This window comes from Aquarana catesbeiana, linkage group LG05 (genome assembly GCF_042186555.1).
Source record: "Aquarana catesbeiana isolate 2022-GZ linkage group LG05, ASM4218655v1, whole genome shotgun sequence".
Classification (NCBI taxonomy): Eukaryota; Metazoa; Chordata; class Amphibia; order Anura; family Ranidae; genus Aquarana; species Aquarana catesbeiana.
Window position 1 is genome coordinate 515069564 of NC_133328.1, and position 18273 is coordinate 515087836.

At 40.7% G+C, this 18273-nt stretch overlaps 1 protein-coding gene across 5 annotated transcripts in view; it reads left to right on the plus strand.

Annotated features, from left to right (window-relative positions):
• Positions 1-18273, plus strand: part of UBXN2B (UBX domain protein 2B) — a 69088-nt gene that overhangs the window by 20039 nt on the left and 30776 nt on the right. For 4 of the 5 annotated variants that reach the window (XM_073631664.1, XM_073631662.1, XM_073631665.1 and 1 more), the window contains exons 3-8: positions 215-247; positions 5182-5305; positions 5803-5895; positions 9038-9147; positions 14632-14769; positions 16376-16537. In XM_073631664.1, coding sequence (XP_073487765.1) covers positions 215-247; positions 5182-5305; positions 5803-5895; positions 9038-9147; positions 14632-14769; positions 16376-16537 — 660 coding nt within the window. The remainder of the gene's footprint in view (positions 1-214; positions 248-5181; positions 5306-5802; positions 5896-9037; positions 9148-14631; positions 14770-16375; positions 16538-18273) is intronic. The other variant, XM_073631663.1, reaches the window with a different exon arrangement.

Consider the following 18273-nt stretch of genomic DNA (forward strand, 5'->3'; position numbering starts at 1 on the left):
GTAAATCTGCTTTAGATTTATCAAAACTATATAATAGGGAGGATACACCATCTATCCAATCAGGCAGGTCCTTGCACTACATCAGGGGTGTCCTGTGGGCTGCATGCGGCCCCAGGGAGTTTGACTGTAAGAACTGTATTCTTTTCTTTTTCTGAAAACGGTAGAATGATGGGATTTACCAAAAAGCTGTAATTTTGTTTTTGTCTGTCCACAGCACGTTCTCCCAAAAGGATTTTGGCTTCCTCAGGTAAGTTTTGGCAAAACTCTTTGATCGATTTTTCTCTTTTGTCCATGTCCAGGGAGATTAGCAACAGTGCCATGGGCTGTAATCTTCTTGACAATGTTGTACACAGTGGACACAGGAAGATTAGGATCTCTGGAGATGAATTTGTAACCTTGAGATTGTCCATAACAACCTTGAGATTGTCCATACAATTTTTGTTCTCAAATCCTCAGACAATTCTTTGCTGTTTCTCTTCTCCATGCTCCTTGTGTCACACAGAGACACAAAACAGAAAGCTTGAGTCAATTTTTCACCATTTTAGCTGGTTGGTGGTGTGATTTCTAAATTGTCAGCACCTGTTAATTGATACAGATGAGTTTAATCACAAATTACAGGAGCATCACAAACTTGGAATACAATTGTTTCTTACAATTTTGAGAAGGTGTCAATAATTTTGTCCATTTTTTGAGTTTTGCGTGGATTGTGACAGATTTCCACTTTTTTGTGTCATATCAATACAAACAAAAGAAACATCAGAATGCGTAAACATGTGTAATTGCAACCATTTGACAAAGTGATGCATTATCTGACAGAAATGCAGGGATGCCAATATTTTGGCCAAGACTGTATATTATTTATAAATTGGTAATTGAATTCTTACATAGATCCTGTTACATCAGTCACTTTTAGCCCCGCTCTTAAAATCGCAGTATTTCAGCTCGATTTCAAAGCTGCCGATCAGTGCAATTTCATGTGTGGCTTGCCGACATCTGTGCGACTTCATGCAAAGATGTCTGTGCAAGTCGCACATTAAAAATCACCAACAATAGTGCAGGAACCTTTTCAAAATCAGTGCAAATATTTTTTTAAACATTTTTATTTATATAGCAAAAAATAAAAAAAAACAGTAGTGATTAAATATCACAAAAAGAAAGCTCTATTTGAGAAATGGGAGGCACCTGAGCTAAATGTCAAGTGTTGTTTGTTGCAAAGGGTCATTATGGGGTACTGAGCCTAGATTAATAGGAAAGAAAATTAATTTAAACAACTGTAGTATCAGGCTGCAACAAAACAAAATGGGGAAAAAAAGTGAAATGTACTAACATAACAATGTGCATTTCAAACAAAAATGTGAAAGATTGTCCATCAACATTTGGAAACCTATAAATACAGGTCCATGCTTCAGTCTTGATATGCTCCATCAGCCAACCCTTGTGGACAAGTTACTTACTCAATGTGATGGATGGACCTTTCAATCAAAAAGAGCCTAAAACAGCATAATTTTTTTTTTTTTTTTCGTTTTATAAGAAAAAAACTTTTTGTACATCAGCCACACAATACAACTTGCAGTGTAAAATACAAAAATTTTGGCCACATCGATAGTGCAAGTACAATTCAAGGAGAAACATATTAATAAACCCCCCAGATCAGTGCAGGGACAATCAGCTATTCCATAGAATGACCACACGAGTTCTCCCAACATTCTAGAACAGTGGTTCTCAACTCCAGTCCTCGGGACCCACCAACAGGTCAGATTTTAAGTATTACCTTGGAGAGTTGCAGACTAGAATACTGCAATCACTGAGCAGCAAGTGATATCACCTGTGATGTATTTCAGCAAACCTGGCCTGTTGGTGGGTCCTGAGGACAGGAGTTGAGAACCACTGTTCTAGAACATTGCAATGAGGTATAACCTATAACACTGAAACTAGTGTAGTAAGATGAAGCAGGCATGACTCTGGCTTGTCTGCCAAGGAAATGTCTGTCAGTTTGAAACTCGGGTCCCTAATCAAGCTCTAAAATGGATGAATGCGCGGGCATGTCCAACATATATAGTGGGGACGGAAAGTATTCAGACCCCCTTAAATTTTTCACTCTTTTTATATTGCAGCCATTTGCTAAAATTATTTAAGTTCATTTTTTTTCCTCATTAATGTACACACAGCACCCCATATTGACATAAAAACACAGAATTGTTGACATTTTTGCAGATTTATTAAAAAAGAAAAACTGAAATATCACATGGTCCTAAGTATTCAGACCCTTTGCTCAGTATTTAGTAGAAGCACCCTTTTGATCTAATACAGCCATGTGTCTTTTTCGGAAAGATGCAACAAGTTTTTCACACCTGGATTTGGGGATCCTCTGCCATTCCTCCTTGCAGATCCTCTCCAGTTTTGTCAGGTTGGATGGTAAACGTTGGTGGACAGCCATTTTTAGGTTTCTCCAGAAATGCTCAATTGGGCTTAAGTCAGGGCTCAGGCTGGGCCATTCAAGAACAGTTACGGAGTTGTTGTGAAGCCACTCCTTCATTATTTTAGCTGTGTGCTTAGGGTCATTGTCTTGTTGGAAGGTAAACCTTCGGGCCAGTCTGAGATCCTGAGGACTCTGGAGAAGGTTTTTGTCCAGGACATCCCTGTACTTGGCCGCATTCATCTTTCCCTCAATTGCAACCAGTCGTCCTGTCCCTGCAGATGAAAAACACCCCCACAGCATGATGCTGCCATCCACCATGCTTCACTGTTGGGACTGTATTGGACAGGTGATGAGCAGTGCCTGGTTTTCTCCACACATACCGCTTAGAATTAAGGCCAAAAAGTTCTATCTTGGTCTCATCAGACAAGAGAATCTTATTTCTCACCATCTTGGAGTCCTTCAGGTGTTTTTTTTAGCAACTTTCTCCCATCTCTCGACTGCATCTCTGGAGCTCAGCCACAGTGATCTTTGGGTTCTTCTTTACCTCTCTGACCAAGGCTCTTCTCCCCCGATAGCTCAGTTTGGCCGGACGGCCAGCTCTAGGAAGGGTTCTGGTCGTCCCAAACGTTTTCCATTTATGGATTATGGAGGCCACTGTGCTCTTAGGAACCTTCAGTGCAGCAGAAATTTTTTTGTAACCTTGGCCAGATCTGTGCCTTGCCACAATTCTGTCTCTGAGCTCTTCAGGCAGTTCCTTTGACCTCATGATTCTCATTTGCTCTGACATGCACTGTGAGCTGTAAGGTCTTATATAGACAGGTGTGTGGCTTTCCCAATCAAGTCCAATCAGTATAATCAAACACAGCTGGACTCAAATGAAGGTGTAGAACCATCTCAAGGATGATCAGAAGAAATGGACAGCACCTGAGTTAAATATATGAGTGTCACAGCAAAGGGTCTGAATACTTAGGACCATGTGATATTTCAGTTTTTCTTTTTTAATAAATCTGCAAAAATGTCAACAATTCTGTGTATTTCTGTCAATATGGGGTGCTGTGTGTACATTAATGAGGAAAAAAAATGAACTTAAATGATTTTAGCAAATGGCTGCAATATAACAAAGAGTAAAAAATTTAAGGGGGTCTGAATACTTTCCGACCCACTGTATGTAGCAATGTACTGTCAGCCTTTTGGCATCGCCAACAGCGACCGAGGGGTAGATCTTGTGCAGAAGGGTGGGTACTCTGTACCAGTGCAACAAGACTTTATACCCAACCTCTTGAAGTCTACTAGCGATAGAGTAACGATGCACAAAGAACAAAATGCGGTCTCTCTGGTCATTTGAGAGGGTCTGGTCCAAACCTTGCTCCCACTTCCATAAGAAGGGAGGTACATAGTCCTCCAAGGGATAGTTTACCAAAGGAGTATGATATTGATGTTCCCTCATTTTAAGCTGGGAAAACTATAATCTGCATGAGATATTTAAGTACAGTATGCACATGTCTCTACTAACTACTAGGGTTGTCCCGATACTGATACTAGTATCAGTATCGGCACCGATACCGAGTATTTGCCCAAGTACTTGTACTCGGGCAAATGCTCCCGATGCTTCCCCCGATACCTGGACTGTCAGCTGTGATCGGCGCATGGGGGAGTTACAAGATTCTCCCCCAGCAGCTTTCAGCAGCTTTAGTGACATACAGCGGTGATCGCTCACCGCTGTATGTCACTGCATCCTCCTCCATGCCCCCTCTGTTCCTCTGTGCCTCTCCGCTGTCCCCTGCATTCCTTTCTCCTTATCTGTCCCCCTCCGTTCTCCCCCTCAGTTCCTCTCTCCTTATCTGTCCCCTCCGTTCTCCCCCTCAGTTCCTCCATCCCCCTCCTCCTTCCTTTGTGTATGGATAGAGTCAGCTGACTCTGTCCATTCACATAACTGAAACATTGTAATCTCCTGTGATTACGATGTGTCAGTTTATGAATGGAGAGGAGCCTCTGTCTTCTCTCCATTCATTCTCAGTGCAGCTGACGCTGCAGAGAAAGGGACTGGGGAATCTCTATCCTCTGTCTCTTTCTCTGTCTCAAGGGGGAGATATCAGAGGTCTGTTAAGACCCCTGATATCTCACCAAAGCCCCCCAAAAGGGCTGATAAAAAAAAAAAAAAAAAACACAAAAAAAAAAAAAAAAACACCACACACACACACATACAACGTTCACCCCCACCCCCCCAAAAAAAAAAAAAAAATAGCAAAAAAAAATCGGTAATCGGTATCGGCGAGTACTTGAAAAAAAGTATCGGTACTTGTACTCGGTCCTAAAAAAGTGGTATCAGGACAACCCTACTAACTACTGAACCGTGCCAGCTGGATGGCATAGATTAGTACCAGAAAGGAGCAAGGCTTGGTGCAGAAGACATCAGGAAGAGAGCTGGAAAAAATGTCTTTTATTTGCAAAAACGCAGCCTATTCTTTGCATACAAGTTGCCCTGTGGGTGTGTTAAATGTGGGGCATGTTTTTTCATTAGTTTTAATGTCTTCATTCATGTCTTTCTTTGTCTTCTCAAAGCTGAAAACAGAAAATGATCACGTAGAGATTGTGGTAGGAGTCGTTAAGTGGTAGATGCTTGATCTCCATTCATTAGTTTGGGAATGGTGGCAGCAGAAGCATAACTTGAGTACTTGGAAAGTGAATTTCTATATTGGAAACAAATATTGTACATTGTTCGTACATTCATGTAAGTTGACAATAATCAATAAGATTTATAGCATTTCTAGGATCCATTCCCCTGGGAAAATTGTGAATGAGCTTTTTAAAGAAGCAAAAGAACACGGAGCTTTGACCGCAGAAGAAGTCAGCAAATCATTAGAAAAAAATGTCTTGCAAGCTAAGGTAAGAGCTCCTGTGCATACAGTAGCTATTGCCTGTTTATTTAAGGAGCTTTTTACTGAACATTTAGACAAAAAAAGAGAAATGGGAACCAATCCCCCTGTGTGTGTCTCCCCGCAGCAGCTGAAAGCCAGTGGAGGGAGAGGAGGAGAAAAGACTTTCAGCTGCTGCAGGGAGAAACACACAGGGGATCGGTTCCTGTAATTGCCCTCCCACCCCCCCCCCACCCCCCGCACTGATGACCCCCGGGCCCAGTACAGGAGGACCAGTGCTACCTCCTTATCGGCCCTGTGCAGACCAAATATAGAGGAATTTCTACAATGGCATGCTAATTTATCTTACAACAGGGCAAACTAATATAGGTGTGTTATATACTGTATACAAGGCATTTTTTTCAAACTATACAGTATGAATAATTGTATTTAATATAACTATGCTAATAGTAAACTATGCATCAACTTTGTAAAATATGCATTTCTTGTTTCTTTTTATGTTTCTAGTCATTTACTGGAGGTGGTTATAAGCTGGGTGATTCAGCCATAAAGCGGTCTGAATATATACACGATGATGAGCTTTTTCCTAGAGGACCAGATGTATGTGTTCTTCATATCTGTTGTTTGGTTGACTGAAAATATACTGGTGCTAAAAATATTGTATGGAATTTGGTAATAACACAGTAAAATAGATCCCCTTGCAGCCAGCAACAATAGTTCCCCCCCACCAGCAACAATAGATCTTCCCCAGCAACAATAGTTCCCCCTCACCAACAATTGATCTCCCCCAGCAACAATAGATCCCTCACAAAAATATACCCCCAGCAACAAAAGATCCCCTTCCCCCTCAGCAACAATAGACCCCCCCAACAACAATAAATTTGCTAGCAGCCAGCATCACTAGATCCCTCCTTCAACAGTAGATTCCTCAACAGTAGATTCCTCCCAGCAACAATTGAACCCCCAGCAACATTAGCTCTCCCCCAGGGACAATAGATTCCCCAGCAACCAGCATCAATAGATCCTCCAGCACACCCCACCACCCCTTGCCATTGCATACATTTAGTGCTGGAGGTGCTGGAACTGCACTCCAGTCCGTTCCTGCTGAAATAAAGCCCTGCTGTTGTTTAGGCTTTGGTGAATTAAAGTGATTGTAAAGGCAGAAGGTTTTTTTATTTTGATGCATTCTATGCATTAAGATAAAAAGCCTTCTCTGTTCAGCAGCCCCCCTAATACTTACCTGAGATCCCTCTAGATTCAGCGATGTTGCAGGAGTGTCTCGGCTGCCCGAAACTCCCCTCCTCATTGGCTGAGACAGCAGCGCGGCGCCATTGGCTGTCTGCTGCTGTCAGTCAAAGCCAGTCAGCCAATGAGAAGAGAAAGGGGGTGGGGCCGCGCCACGGCTCCGTGTCTGAATGGACACAGGGAGCTGTGGCTCGAGTCGGGTGGCCCCATAGCAAGCTGCTTGCTGTAGGGGCACTCAACAGGAGGGAAGGGCCAGGAGAGCCGAAGAGGGACTGGAGAAGAGAAAGATTCATGCTGCTCTGTGCAAAACCATTACACAGGACAGGTAAGTATAACATGTTTGTTATTTTTAACTAAAAAAAAAAACAAGACTTTAAATCACTTTAAATTCCCCCTATTTTAACCGGTTCCCGACCGGCTCACGTACTTATACTGTGGCACAATGGCACCGCTGGGCGAAACCCCGTATGGGGTCCCCTTTAAGAGCCACCAGAGAGCACGTGCCCGCTGCGCGGTGGGGGACCTGATGCACGTGGCAAGGGGGCGCGATCGCCCCTGGCGACGCGCGATCGAGTGCAGAGAGCCAGCATAGGGATTTGTGTGTGTAAACACACAAATCCCTGTTCTGTCAAGGGAGAGGAGACATATCGTTTCTTCCTTCTAAGTAGGAACAACGATATGTTTCCTCCCCCAGTCAGTCCTATCCCCATACAGTTAGAACACACATTTAACTCCTTGATCGCCCCCTAGTGTTAACCCCTTCCCTACCAGTGACATTTACACAGTAATCTAGTGCATATTTCTAGCACTGATCGCTGTATAAATGTCAATGGTCCGAAAAATGTGTCAAAGTGTCCGATCTGTCCGTCGCAATGTCGCAGTACCACTAAAAAAATCGCAGATCACCACCATTACTAGTAAAAAAATAAAAATGCCATAAATCTTTCCCATAGTTTGTAGACGCTATAACTTTTTTTGGTAAAAAAAAAAAAAATATATATATATATAGAAGAATATATATTGGACGTAAACTGATGAAGAAATTTGTTTTTTAAAAATATATTATATATTATATATATATATATATATATATATATATATATATATATATATATATATATATATATATATATATATATATATATATATATATATATATATATATAATTATAGCAAAAAGTAAAAAATATCTAAAAAAAAAATCAAAATTGTCGCTCTTTTTTGTTTATAGCGCAAAAAATAAAAATCGCAGAGGTGATCAAAACAGATGCAAATTTTGTTTGGGTACAGCATTGCATGACCGCGCAATTGTCAGTTAAAGCGACGCAGTGCCAAATTGTAAAAAGTGCTCTGGTCAGGAAGAGGATAAAATATTCCGGGGCTGAAGTGGTTAAAGTTTGTGCAAAAAAAAAATGCAAAAATCTCAATTTTGCACTTATTGACTCAATCTGGTTGAGTGCATCTACTTCTGCACTTCACTAGTAGTGTTCAGTGAGTCTGCTTATCAGATATAAGGTCAGGAGTGTTGGCTGCCTGCTATATGGCCATATTTGCAGTTTGAAATTGTGTTCATAGTATGTCTGCTGTGGTCTTGGTTTGGGTCTTGCCAGCTGCAAAATGCCATTGATACCATATGCGGGCCCTATTTTTTTAATTTCCCAAGCACCCATACACTTTATTTAGGTACATTTAACATTATATTTATAGAATTTAATTCCTGAAATTATTCTGTATCCAGATTTAAAATTTACCTGTGCATAAAGGGAATTAAAACTGGTGTGAGCAGCATTGTGCATGATTGGCATTTGGCAGTTATAATTAGGTTGGGGTGATTCCAGCTACCATTTGTTTCTGCACACCCAGTTGCTCCCTGTAAGTATTGATAGCCATGTCAAGCATTAAAATTGTGTGGGAGGGCCTAGCAGGAAACAGTAATTAATAGATTGTGAAAAGCAGATAATTAAAAAAGCACAGCTGATATATTACACATTGAAAATGTGAAAATGGTCACCTTGGGCTTTAACACAAGCTACTTTATGCTTTATTGTGACATTTTGTGATTAGAGCGGTGCAGAGTCGGTGTCATCATGTTTTACCTTGAGACTTTTTAGTTTGACTCTCTACATATAACTGTTATCATTCAGCTGCGTCACTGATTGCCGTGTCAAGGCTGACTGACCATTTCAAGGGCATTTCTATGTGTCCGTACTGGTAATCCCTATCTCCTTTGATGCCAATGCTACTGATTGTCCATGACCTTTACCATAGTTCTGCTGAAGCTAATAGCAAAAGTCCAAAAATCCACAAAAGCAAATACAGAGCTGCATAATTTTGTGTTTACATTTTTTTTCTATATGATGAAGATGATTTAGTATACTGTACTTTATAATAAGCAGTTAATCTTTAGCCCATGAGCCTGTTGCTTTAGCTTACCATGAGTATGAATAGTATGCCTTTTAATGACATTGGTGAATTTAATTGGCTTTATTTTTGGCAGGTTCAAATATTGCTTAAACTCTGGAGTAATGGGTTCAGTTTAGATGACGGAGAGCTGAGATCTTATACAGATCCAGTGAATGCCCAAGTTCTGGAATCCATTAAGAAAGGGTAATATTTTTTACAATTATGTGGACATGTAGTTGTATACAGCTGGTTACATTATTTAAAGTAGAGCTTCATTCTACAGGTGAAATTAGATTGTAATGCTATTCATGAAATATTGCCGATGTGTTAAAGTTAGAAAATCTTTTGTAACTAGTTTCAGCAGGTTGTTCGGCAGATTAACAGCCTTTATAACATGATTCTGTGTTCTCCCACTTCCTATTATTCTAAAAAATATTAAAGTGGTTGAAAACCCACTGGAAAAAAAAAACCCTGCAAAACAAAGGCATAAATACTTACCTTACGTCGAAGCCCCCGCAGCGGTCCCGGCACACCGCTGTGGCAGGCGACATGTCTCCCGGAGTTATTTCCAGGCATCGTGGGCTCCTTGTCCGGAGCAACGATGACGTCACTCCCGCGCATGTGGAATGGTAAAGGCACAGCAGCTGAAGAAACGGCATGAGCGAGCCGTTTCTTCAATACGCATGTGCCGATATAGTCGGCACATGCTGATACAGTGAATATCTCCCTAGGTAAAAGTGGTGTCTAAGGGTTTACAACCACTTTAAGGTAGTTCTAAAGTTTAAAGGTTTTACCTAAACACTTTCTTATATTAAAGTGTTACTAAACCCAGGACCCTGAATTCACTATATCTGGTCTTCCACAGTACACAGAACATAGAAATGCAATTAGTTTAGTAAATATAAGCTGCTAAATACCTTTTCTCATCAGCAGTATATAGCAGTCTTGTAACTTCTATCAGTGTCCAGCCAAGCACTGGTTAAAGCTTGTAGGAGGAGTCTTCTGACTGTCCTATGGGACTGCAAGACCCCTGACCCTCTGTCTGGACAGTGCTGATTGGCCCTGTGCTGATCACATGCACTCTCCCAAGAAAGAAAAAAACCTCTCTAGCAATACACACCAAATTGTGCATGTGCAGTCTGACTCCATAGACTCTGTGTTATCAAGATATTTTTAGGGGACAGTGGATGGGAGGGGAGGATTAGGGAAGACAGGATCAAACAGCCTTTATACACAATTTTTTTCAAACACAATATTAACTCCTTAGGTTCCTAAGTGAGTATAACAAGCATGCTTTATTGCATATACAAACTGATTTTACTGTTGTGGGTTTAGAAACACTTTAAGGTAAAAAATCTTCCATGGTGTGTCCACCCCCCTAAGACTTACCTGACTCCTGTATTGATCCAGCGCTGTGCTTGGCTGCAGGTCTTCTGTCTCTCTCCCTTCTTGGTCTCACAGGCTTTGCTGAGAAGTGTGGGAGCTATTCGCTGCTACTGTCAGTCAAATCCAGTAAGCAGACAGTGGGGGCCAAGCTGCACTGTTTGTGTCAATCAACATACACAGCTCGGCTCAGGACTGAGCCCACACGTCTACCCCCATAGCAGGTGGCTTGCTATGGGGGCAGAAACAGAAGAGGAGGTAAGATCACTGGCTGGGGGCCCCAGAAGGGGAGGTAAGGGATTGCTCTGCGCAATACCATTTCACAGAACAGGTAAGTATAACATGTTTATTATTTTAATTTTAAAAAATTGACTTTACAATCCCTTTAAATACAATTGGAGCAGTTGAGGATAAAAGTAGTTTCCTTAATTGCCAAAAGGCCTAAATTACATAACAATATTTACTTACAACAACACTCATCTAATTAGTAAAGATGTGTATTCTAATTTTAATGCAATCCAATATAGACCAATACAAAGTGGCACATAATTGTAAAGTGGAAGGAAAATGATAAATGGTTTTCAAAATTTTTTACAAATAAATATGTGAAAAGTGTGGCATGCATTTGTATTCAGCCCCCCTGAGTCACTATTTTGTAGAACCACCTTTTGCTGCAATTACAGCTGCAAGTCTAGAATACTGCAATCACTGAGCAGCAACCACTTTGGATGCGATTTTGCCCTGCGACTTGAAGACCGACATGGGTTCCCCTTAAAATCCATACCAGACCGAAAGGCCTGGTATGCTCTTGGAGGGGAGAACCCATGCCGTTTTAAAAAAAAAAATGGTGTGGAGTTACCCCTAAAGATTCATACCAGACACAGTGCATGGTATTGTCGGGGATCAAAGTCAGATCCCTGTTCATTGAAGTTGGACGCATGTCGGTCTTCAAGTCGCAGGGCAAAATCGGATCCAAAGTGGTAGGACTGTTGTGTTGTACCAGTGTGAACCCGGTCTAAAGGGGGCTGAATACAAATGCACGCCACACATTTCAGATATTTAATATTAAAACATTTTGAAAACCATTTATTATTTTCCTTCCACTTCAGAATTATGTGCCACTTTGTGTTGGTCTATCACATAAAATCCCAATAAAATACATTTACGTTTTTGGTTGTAACATGACAAAATGTGGAAAATTGCAAGGGGTATGAATACTTTTTCAAGGCACTGTACAGCTATGCAACAAGAAAACCAAGCTACCAGAACCATTATTAAAAATATTTGCATCAGAAAAGTTTCATCCTCAAAAAAAAATCACAAAATCAGAAGGATATTCCACGAATAGAAATTTTGCAGGTAATCCACAAATATATTATCAATTTCTAAATAGAAACAAAAGCCTATAATTACAGAATACTATACCAAATGGTCCGGTGTTGCACAAAAGTAAAGCTACAGCCTTAATCTTCATACCACCATTGATAAATAAATGTAGAAATAAGTAGCAGGCAGTCCTTTATGCCCCAAGGTTCCAATCCTCTGCAGTAAGACAGATATATTTTGAATACAATGTGATCCAATGGGGTTGATTAACTAAAACTGGAGAGTGCTGGTGTAGCTGTGCATGGTAGCCAATCAGCTTCTAACTTCAGCTTGCTCAATTAAAGCGGAATTTTACCCATGGCAACTTGATAAAAAATAATGTTCTTTAGGAAAGAATGTACATTCCACATTAATAATTATGCCACCAGCATTTATGTGTGCTGTAAATTTCCTCCAGCATTGCTTCTGTTTCTTCTTGCTAGAGGCTGCCATTTTGCTGAAGCCCAGAGCCCCTGAACAGCAGTAAATCTAAAGCGGAATTAAACCCATTGATTTAACAGTTTCAAAACAGTTACATTGCTGGAATGCCGGGGTTGCTGACAATCACATTTGCTTGTGTCCCCAACCAAACTGTCAAACCATCAAATGGCTAGTGTCATACCTGATCACATGTGCAGCACTATGGAAGTTGTAGATCAAACAGAAGCAGCTTCCTTGGCTTTAAAGGATAGGAGGGTTTGATTCCGCGTTAAGGCTGTTAGCATATTGGCTTCTACAAACTAAGCCGTGCCTAAAAATGGAGAGCACCTAGCATGTGCAGAGCAGGGAGAGACAGTGTATTACTGGATTTTAAACAGTATAGACACTTATTTTTAATGTTTTAATGCTATGCCTGCAAAAGGGGCCAGCCTGAAGTGATCTAGCAGGACTTCATTTTCTGACTAAAGTTCCACTTTAGTACCCATATTGTCTAAAATCCAGTAATGCACTGTCTCACCCTACTCTGCACATGCTCAGTTGCTCTCTATTTTTAGGCACTGATGAATTTGTAGAAGCGGATCTGCTTGCAGGTTTAAAGCAGAACTAAACCCTCCTATTCTTTACAGCCAAGGAAGCTGCTTCTGTTTGATCTGCAACTGCCATGGTGCTACACATGTGATCAGTTATGACACCAGCCATTTGATGGTTTGACAGTTTGGTTGCGGAAACAAGCAAATGTGGCAGTTAGCAATCCCAGCATTCCAGGCCTGTAACTTTTTTGAAACTGTTAAATGGAAGGGTTTAGTTCCGCTTTAAGATATACTTCAGCAAAATGGCAGCCTCCAGCAAGAAGAAACAGGAGCAATGCTGGAAGCTATTTACAGCACATACTCATTTTGTTAGCATAGTTATTAATCTGAAATGTATGATCCTAGCTGAAGAATTATTATTTTTTATCTAATTGTTATGGGTAAAGTTCCGTTTTAAGGGAGAAGAATTTTTTCTACCTTACCTTAATGATATTTGATAATCACTTTTTCAGAATTTAATGAAAGGAATTGATAAGCTTCGACTCCTCCCAGACTCAACATGTAGCTTCGCTTTTGTCACACAGTGACGTGAAGCTCTATCCACTGTCTTTGCTAGGTGTTCGGGGAGCAGCAAAAATGCCCCCCAAACGCCTGTTTCTAATGCCAGTGTGAACAGGGACTTAGATTGGTAGCTTGGTGTAAAACTTGATGAGCTAGTATACTTGTAGACAAATAACATGAGAGATCTTTTTCAGGCAACCTCCACTTTCCATTGTTGTTGGTATACACCTCTGTAAAATATGCTGTATGCGAATGTGCCGGTAAAAGGCAATGTATGAGCTCTTGGATAATTATTATTGGGTTAAATCAGATATCTGAAATCAGAAAGTAGGGAGTGGCGCTGTGCTATAAAGAGGGAGTATTGGTATATAGTAATCCTACTAATTAAAGTGACTAGTGCATCTGTGTATTGATTCAATCCTCTCACGAATATAGATTAACAATGTGATATTAAATAAGTACAAAATTAATAATTTAAAAATAGATGCAATAGTGTATACTACATCTATAAACTGATAAGTGTTAATTAGTGTAAAAAATCATAAACTGTATATAAATATGTTGGTGCAGTCGTGATCCCATATACTCAGAAAGAGAGAGAGGTCATGGAATATAAGCACTGGTTGCTTTGTGGTGATCCGTCTCATATAAATCAACCTACTGTATAAAAAACCCAAAGTGGCAGGTGCAAAATTAACCAAATATTTTGGTATTCCAACCCCTATATAGTGATGTGCAAAAATCCTAAATAAACTCAGATATTATAATATATATTCTGTAATAAATCCTAAATAGACTCAAATAGTATATAAAATATTTTTGTAATAAATCTTCAGCCGAAGAAAAAAGTCCCATATAATGTGCAACAACAAATGTTCATAAAGTGATATTTGTGTCTTCCAACCGAATTCTTCCTTTAAAGTGAAAAACATGCAGTAGTTCTTAACAGTCTCCCCCTGATGTGATTGCACTCACCGGAGCGCTATACCCCTGCAGGGGTATAAGCGTGAGATGTTATTTCCCAGGTTCCGATGTCCTTCCGAATCCTCAGGTGTAGATGTCCTTCCAATTTAATTAGTAGGATTACTATATACCGATACTCCCTCTTTATAACACAGCGCCACTCCCTACTTGGGGTTACATGGAGGTGTTCCCTACTTATATAGGGGGGCAGCAGTTGCTAAAACATCCTGAAGCGCAGATCCACTGACAAATAAATCAGATATCTGTTTTCCCATGTTATCAACTAAAGAAACCCATTCTGATTTCCTACTGGCTTGGTGATCCCTGGATGGTGGTTACGGTTATAATGATTTTTCACCATGGGACTTTGACATCACTGTTTTTGTATATAAATGCAAATGATATTTGAGTTAAAAGATTGTTTGAATACTGTTTTTTATTTCAGGGAAATCCCAGCAGAACTCCAGCACCTGGTTCACAGTGGCCAAGTCAGCTTAGATATGGAAGACCATCAAGACCAAGAATATATTAAGCCAAGATTAAAATTCAAAGCCTTCAGTGGTGAGGGGAAGAAACTTGGAAGGTATAAATGTAGCCTATTTTGTGTTTTATTAGCCTACTAATTCAGTTGTGGTCAACTTGAAAATTTTAGAGGGCCTCAAATGCGGCCCCCAACACTGCCAGATAGTCGCACAATAGCAGCACAATTTTACATTTCAACACTCACATTTTTTGCAGCATATCACAATGCAGACCAGCAATAATATCAGTGAGTGCAATAATAACCTCCATCATTTATGTTAGTGAAAACAATAATCAACCCCAGCATTGGTGTCAGTGGATGCAATTATAACCCCAGCATTGGTGTCAGTGAGTGCAATAATAACTCCCGACCTTGGCGTCAGTGGATGTAAAAATAAACCCCAGCATTGGTGTCAGTGAGTTCAATGATAACACCAGCATTTGTGTCGATGAGTGCAACACGACCTGCCTGGAGTTTGTATGCTCTCCCTGTGCCTGTGTGGGTTTTCCTCCAGGTACTCCGGTTTCCTCCCACACTCCAAAGACATGCTGGTAGGTTAATTGGAACCTTGTTTTTGCTGTCTGTGTCCCCATTGAGGGAGTTTCACCAAATCTATTTGTCATATTTATCTTTATCACCAAGAGTAAAAGTGAAGGAAAATCCAAAATTTTGGGTTGTCCTCAAAACAGTATTAGATGGGGACAATAATTCTGGTGACAACTAGGGATTCCCTCACTTTGGAGAGAATTTCCCTCACTTCTTGTTTTGACTATAAGAAAGGAAGTGAAGTGAAATCTTCCCAATGGGACAAACATTACAAAAAATAAAAATAGGATGCTCCCTTACACTCCTTTCCTCTATCTAAAATGGAAACAAAAGTTTTGCTTTTAGTTCTACAAAAAAAAATGTTGTGTCTGTACACCAAACACATGGTTGGCAAATGGTGGCAAAATTAAACCATATGTTTATATAATCGTCTTAACAATTTAACTTAGCCCTTGGCAAGCCTACTTTGTCTCACTTATTATGATAGACATGATGTAGTAGTGAAAAGAAATAGACTCTTATAAGGAGTATACATCAAGCAATGCAGCCCTCAAATGATCCTTCTTCACATCCTTCATCCAACCTGATCAATTTTGGAGCTACTGTAAGTGAGGAAAGTTGGAGATAGCCTACCTATGCACTAATCATATTCTGAAAAAGTGTGGGAGCTCATTTGCAACTAAATGCAGGTTTGTTGGCACATCAATGCCATTTGTGATGTGTTTCCCATTCAGCGGGTTCTTAAAGTGCATTCTAGGGCTGAAAAAGTTGCCTGCCTCATTTCCTCAGTGCACCAAAAGGCAACACATGTATTCTTTATTACATCTGCTGTGGACTGCTGAGGGGCAGTTGCATTTGTCTACTCTGTGTATGTCTGTTAGAGTGCTAGTTAAAATGAGTACTAATACACAGCAATAAACCGCGCATTGTAGTGCTGTACTTTAAACATTTGGCAGGGGTATCTGGATTACGGAGCTGACTAAGGAGAATTACAAGTCTTTTACAAGATAAAACAGTTCATATATTGTATATGTATTTCACCCATGTATTTTTTGTATTATTTGCTTGTAATTCTGTGTTAGCTAAACCTTGACACTTTTCTTGTTTTGTACTCTTATAGCTTAACACCTGAAATAATAAGTACACCTTCATCCCCAGAAGAAGAACACAAGCCATTTTTAAATTCTGAAATTGAACTTGATGAACATGTGCCAACAACAAAAATTCAGATCAGACTGGCTGATGGGACTCGTCTAATCCAAAGATTCAATCTCAGCCATAGGTAACAGTATATAGATGCGTGCAAAAATAATGTATTTGCAGTCTGTAATGCTCATGATTTTTTTTTTGAAGGTTAAAGAGGAGTTCTACACGAAAAAATTAAGTCAGCAACTACAAAAACTGTTGCTGCTGACTTTTACTATTAAGACGCTTACCTGTCCAGGTTTCCTGCGATGTCGGCACCCCAGCTGATTTTTGGATCAGCTCTCGGGTGCTGCCACCGTCATTCCTTGTAAGGGAAACCGGTAATGGAAAGCTTTTCGTCTTGAAGCAGGTTCCCTACTATGCATGCAAGAAGTGCGCTGCGCATTATAACTGGCCCGGCGGTGGAGGAAGGAGGAGGGGGGCCGAACTTCTGAGAGACGGCGCCACAGCACTGTGTCCCTGAAGTGGGGAAGGGTACCTGTCAAATACAGGTACCCGTTCCCTGATCCCCCCTGAAAGGTGCCAAATGTGGCACTGGAGGGGGGAGGAAGCAGATAAGCGAAAGTTCCACTTTTGGGTGAAACTCCGCTTTAACAAGCATAATATAGTTCATACATCTAATTGAAATGTTCTTGCTGAATTTAGAATTTTTATGCAAGGGTTAGGAGATCACTTTTTTCATTCAATAAATGTTTATTGTTTTGAAAAAAGGAAGAAGGTTACATTTTTGATAGTGCCCAAAAGTGTGTGATATAGGAGGGTATGTACAATGTAATGTTTTACAATGTAAAACAATCTTGTAAATGAACAAGACAAACAGCGCACAACAATGCTAGTGGAAAGGCAACACAATCAATCAGTGGTCCATGATTAGCACAATGCTCATGGGGTGATCAGCTAGGATGAATCTCTAGGGAACAGGTTTGGATCAGCAGCTGCTCGCCAAAAGATATGAGATATATCCTCATGGAACATGCACAACAGAATGAATCCGGGTGCCAGATGAGTGTCAGAATATAACAACTATGTTTTAATAAGTAGCCACTAACATGAAAGAAACCTGTAAACCGCTCTGAGGTCGGTGTGGCATGCAGCTCTCTCTGGTTTGGGTGGACCAGCAGCAGCTACAAGGCATAGAGGAGGACCCACTAGTGCAGGGATATGCAGTTAGCGGACCTCCAGCTGTTGCAAAACTACAAGTCCCATCATGCTCTGCCTCTGGGTGTCATGCTTGTGGCTGTCAGAGTCTTGCTATGCCACATGGGACTTATAGTTCTGCAACAGCTGGAGGTCCACTAATTGCATATCCCTGCACTAGTGGAAGACGATCGGCGGCGTCTCTTGACTCACTCCGGTCAACAGGAGATCGTGACAGGTAGTGAATGACAGATGGGCGGGCCGCAACGCATTTCTGAGGCCCCGCCTCCTTTATCAAGCTTGATAAACTAGTGTGCATGAGGCCTAAGAATTGACGGTGGTAGGTAAAGCAACAGGAGAAAAGGATAGAGAGGGAAATTGTAGGGGAGAAATGGTTGAAAGGAGGAAGGGGAGGGTGTGGCCAGACTTCGGTGTCACTCTGGGGGGAAGGGGGGACCAGCGGTGGAACTCAAACAGTCATCTGAAGTGTGGTGAGCTGTCAAAAGTATCATGTTTTAAAGATTCTGTGAACCTTGCAGCTATACCCTGACAGAAAGTTTGCAGAGAAGAATAGGAAAAAAAATAATTTGGTTAGTGGGGAAGGGGTGGTGGTAAGTAGTGTATGATACCACTTACTTTTTACAACGCTGTATTTAATATTGTAAATGCCCTGCT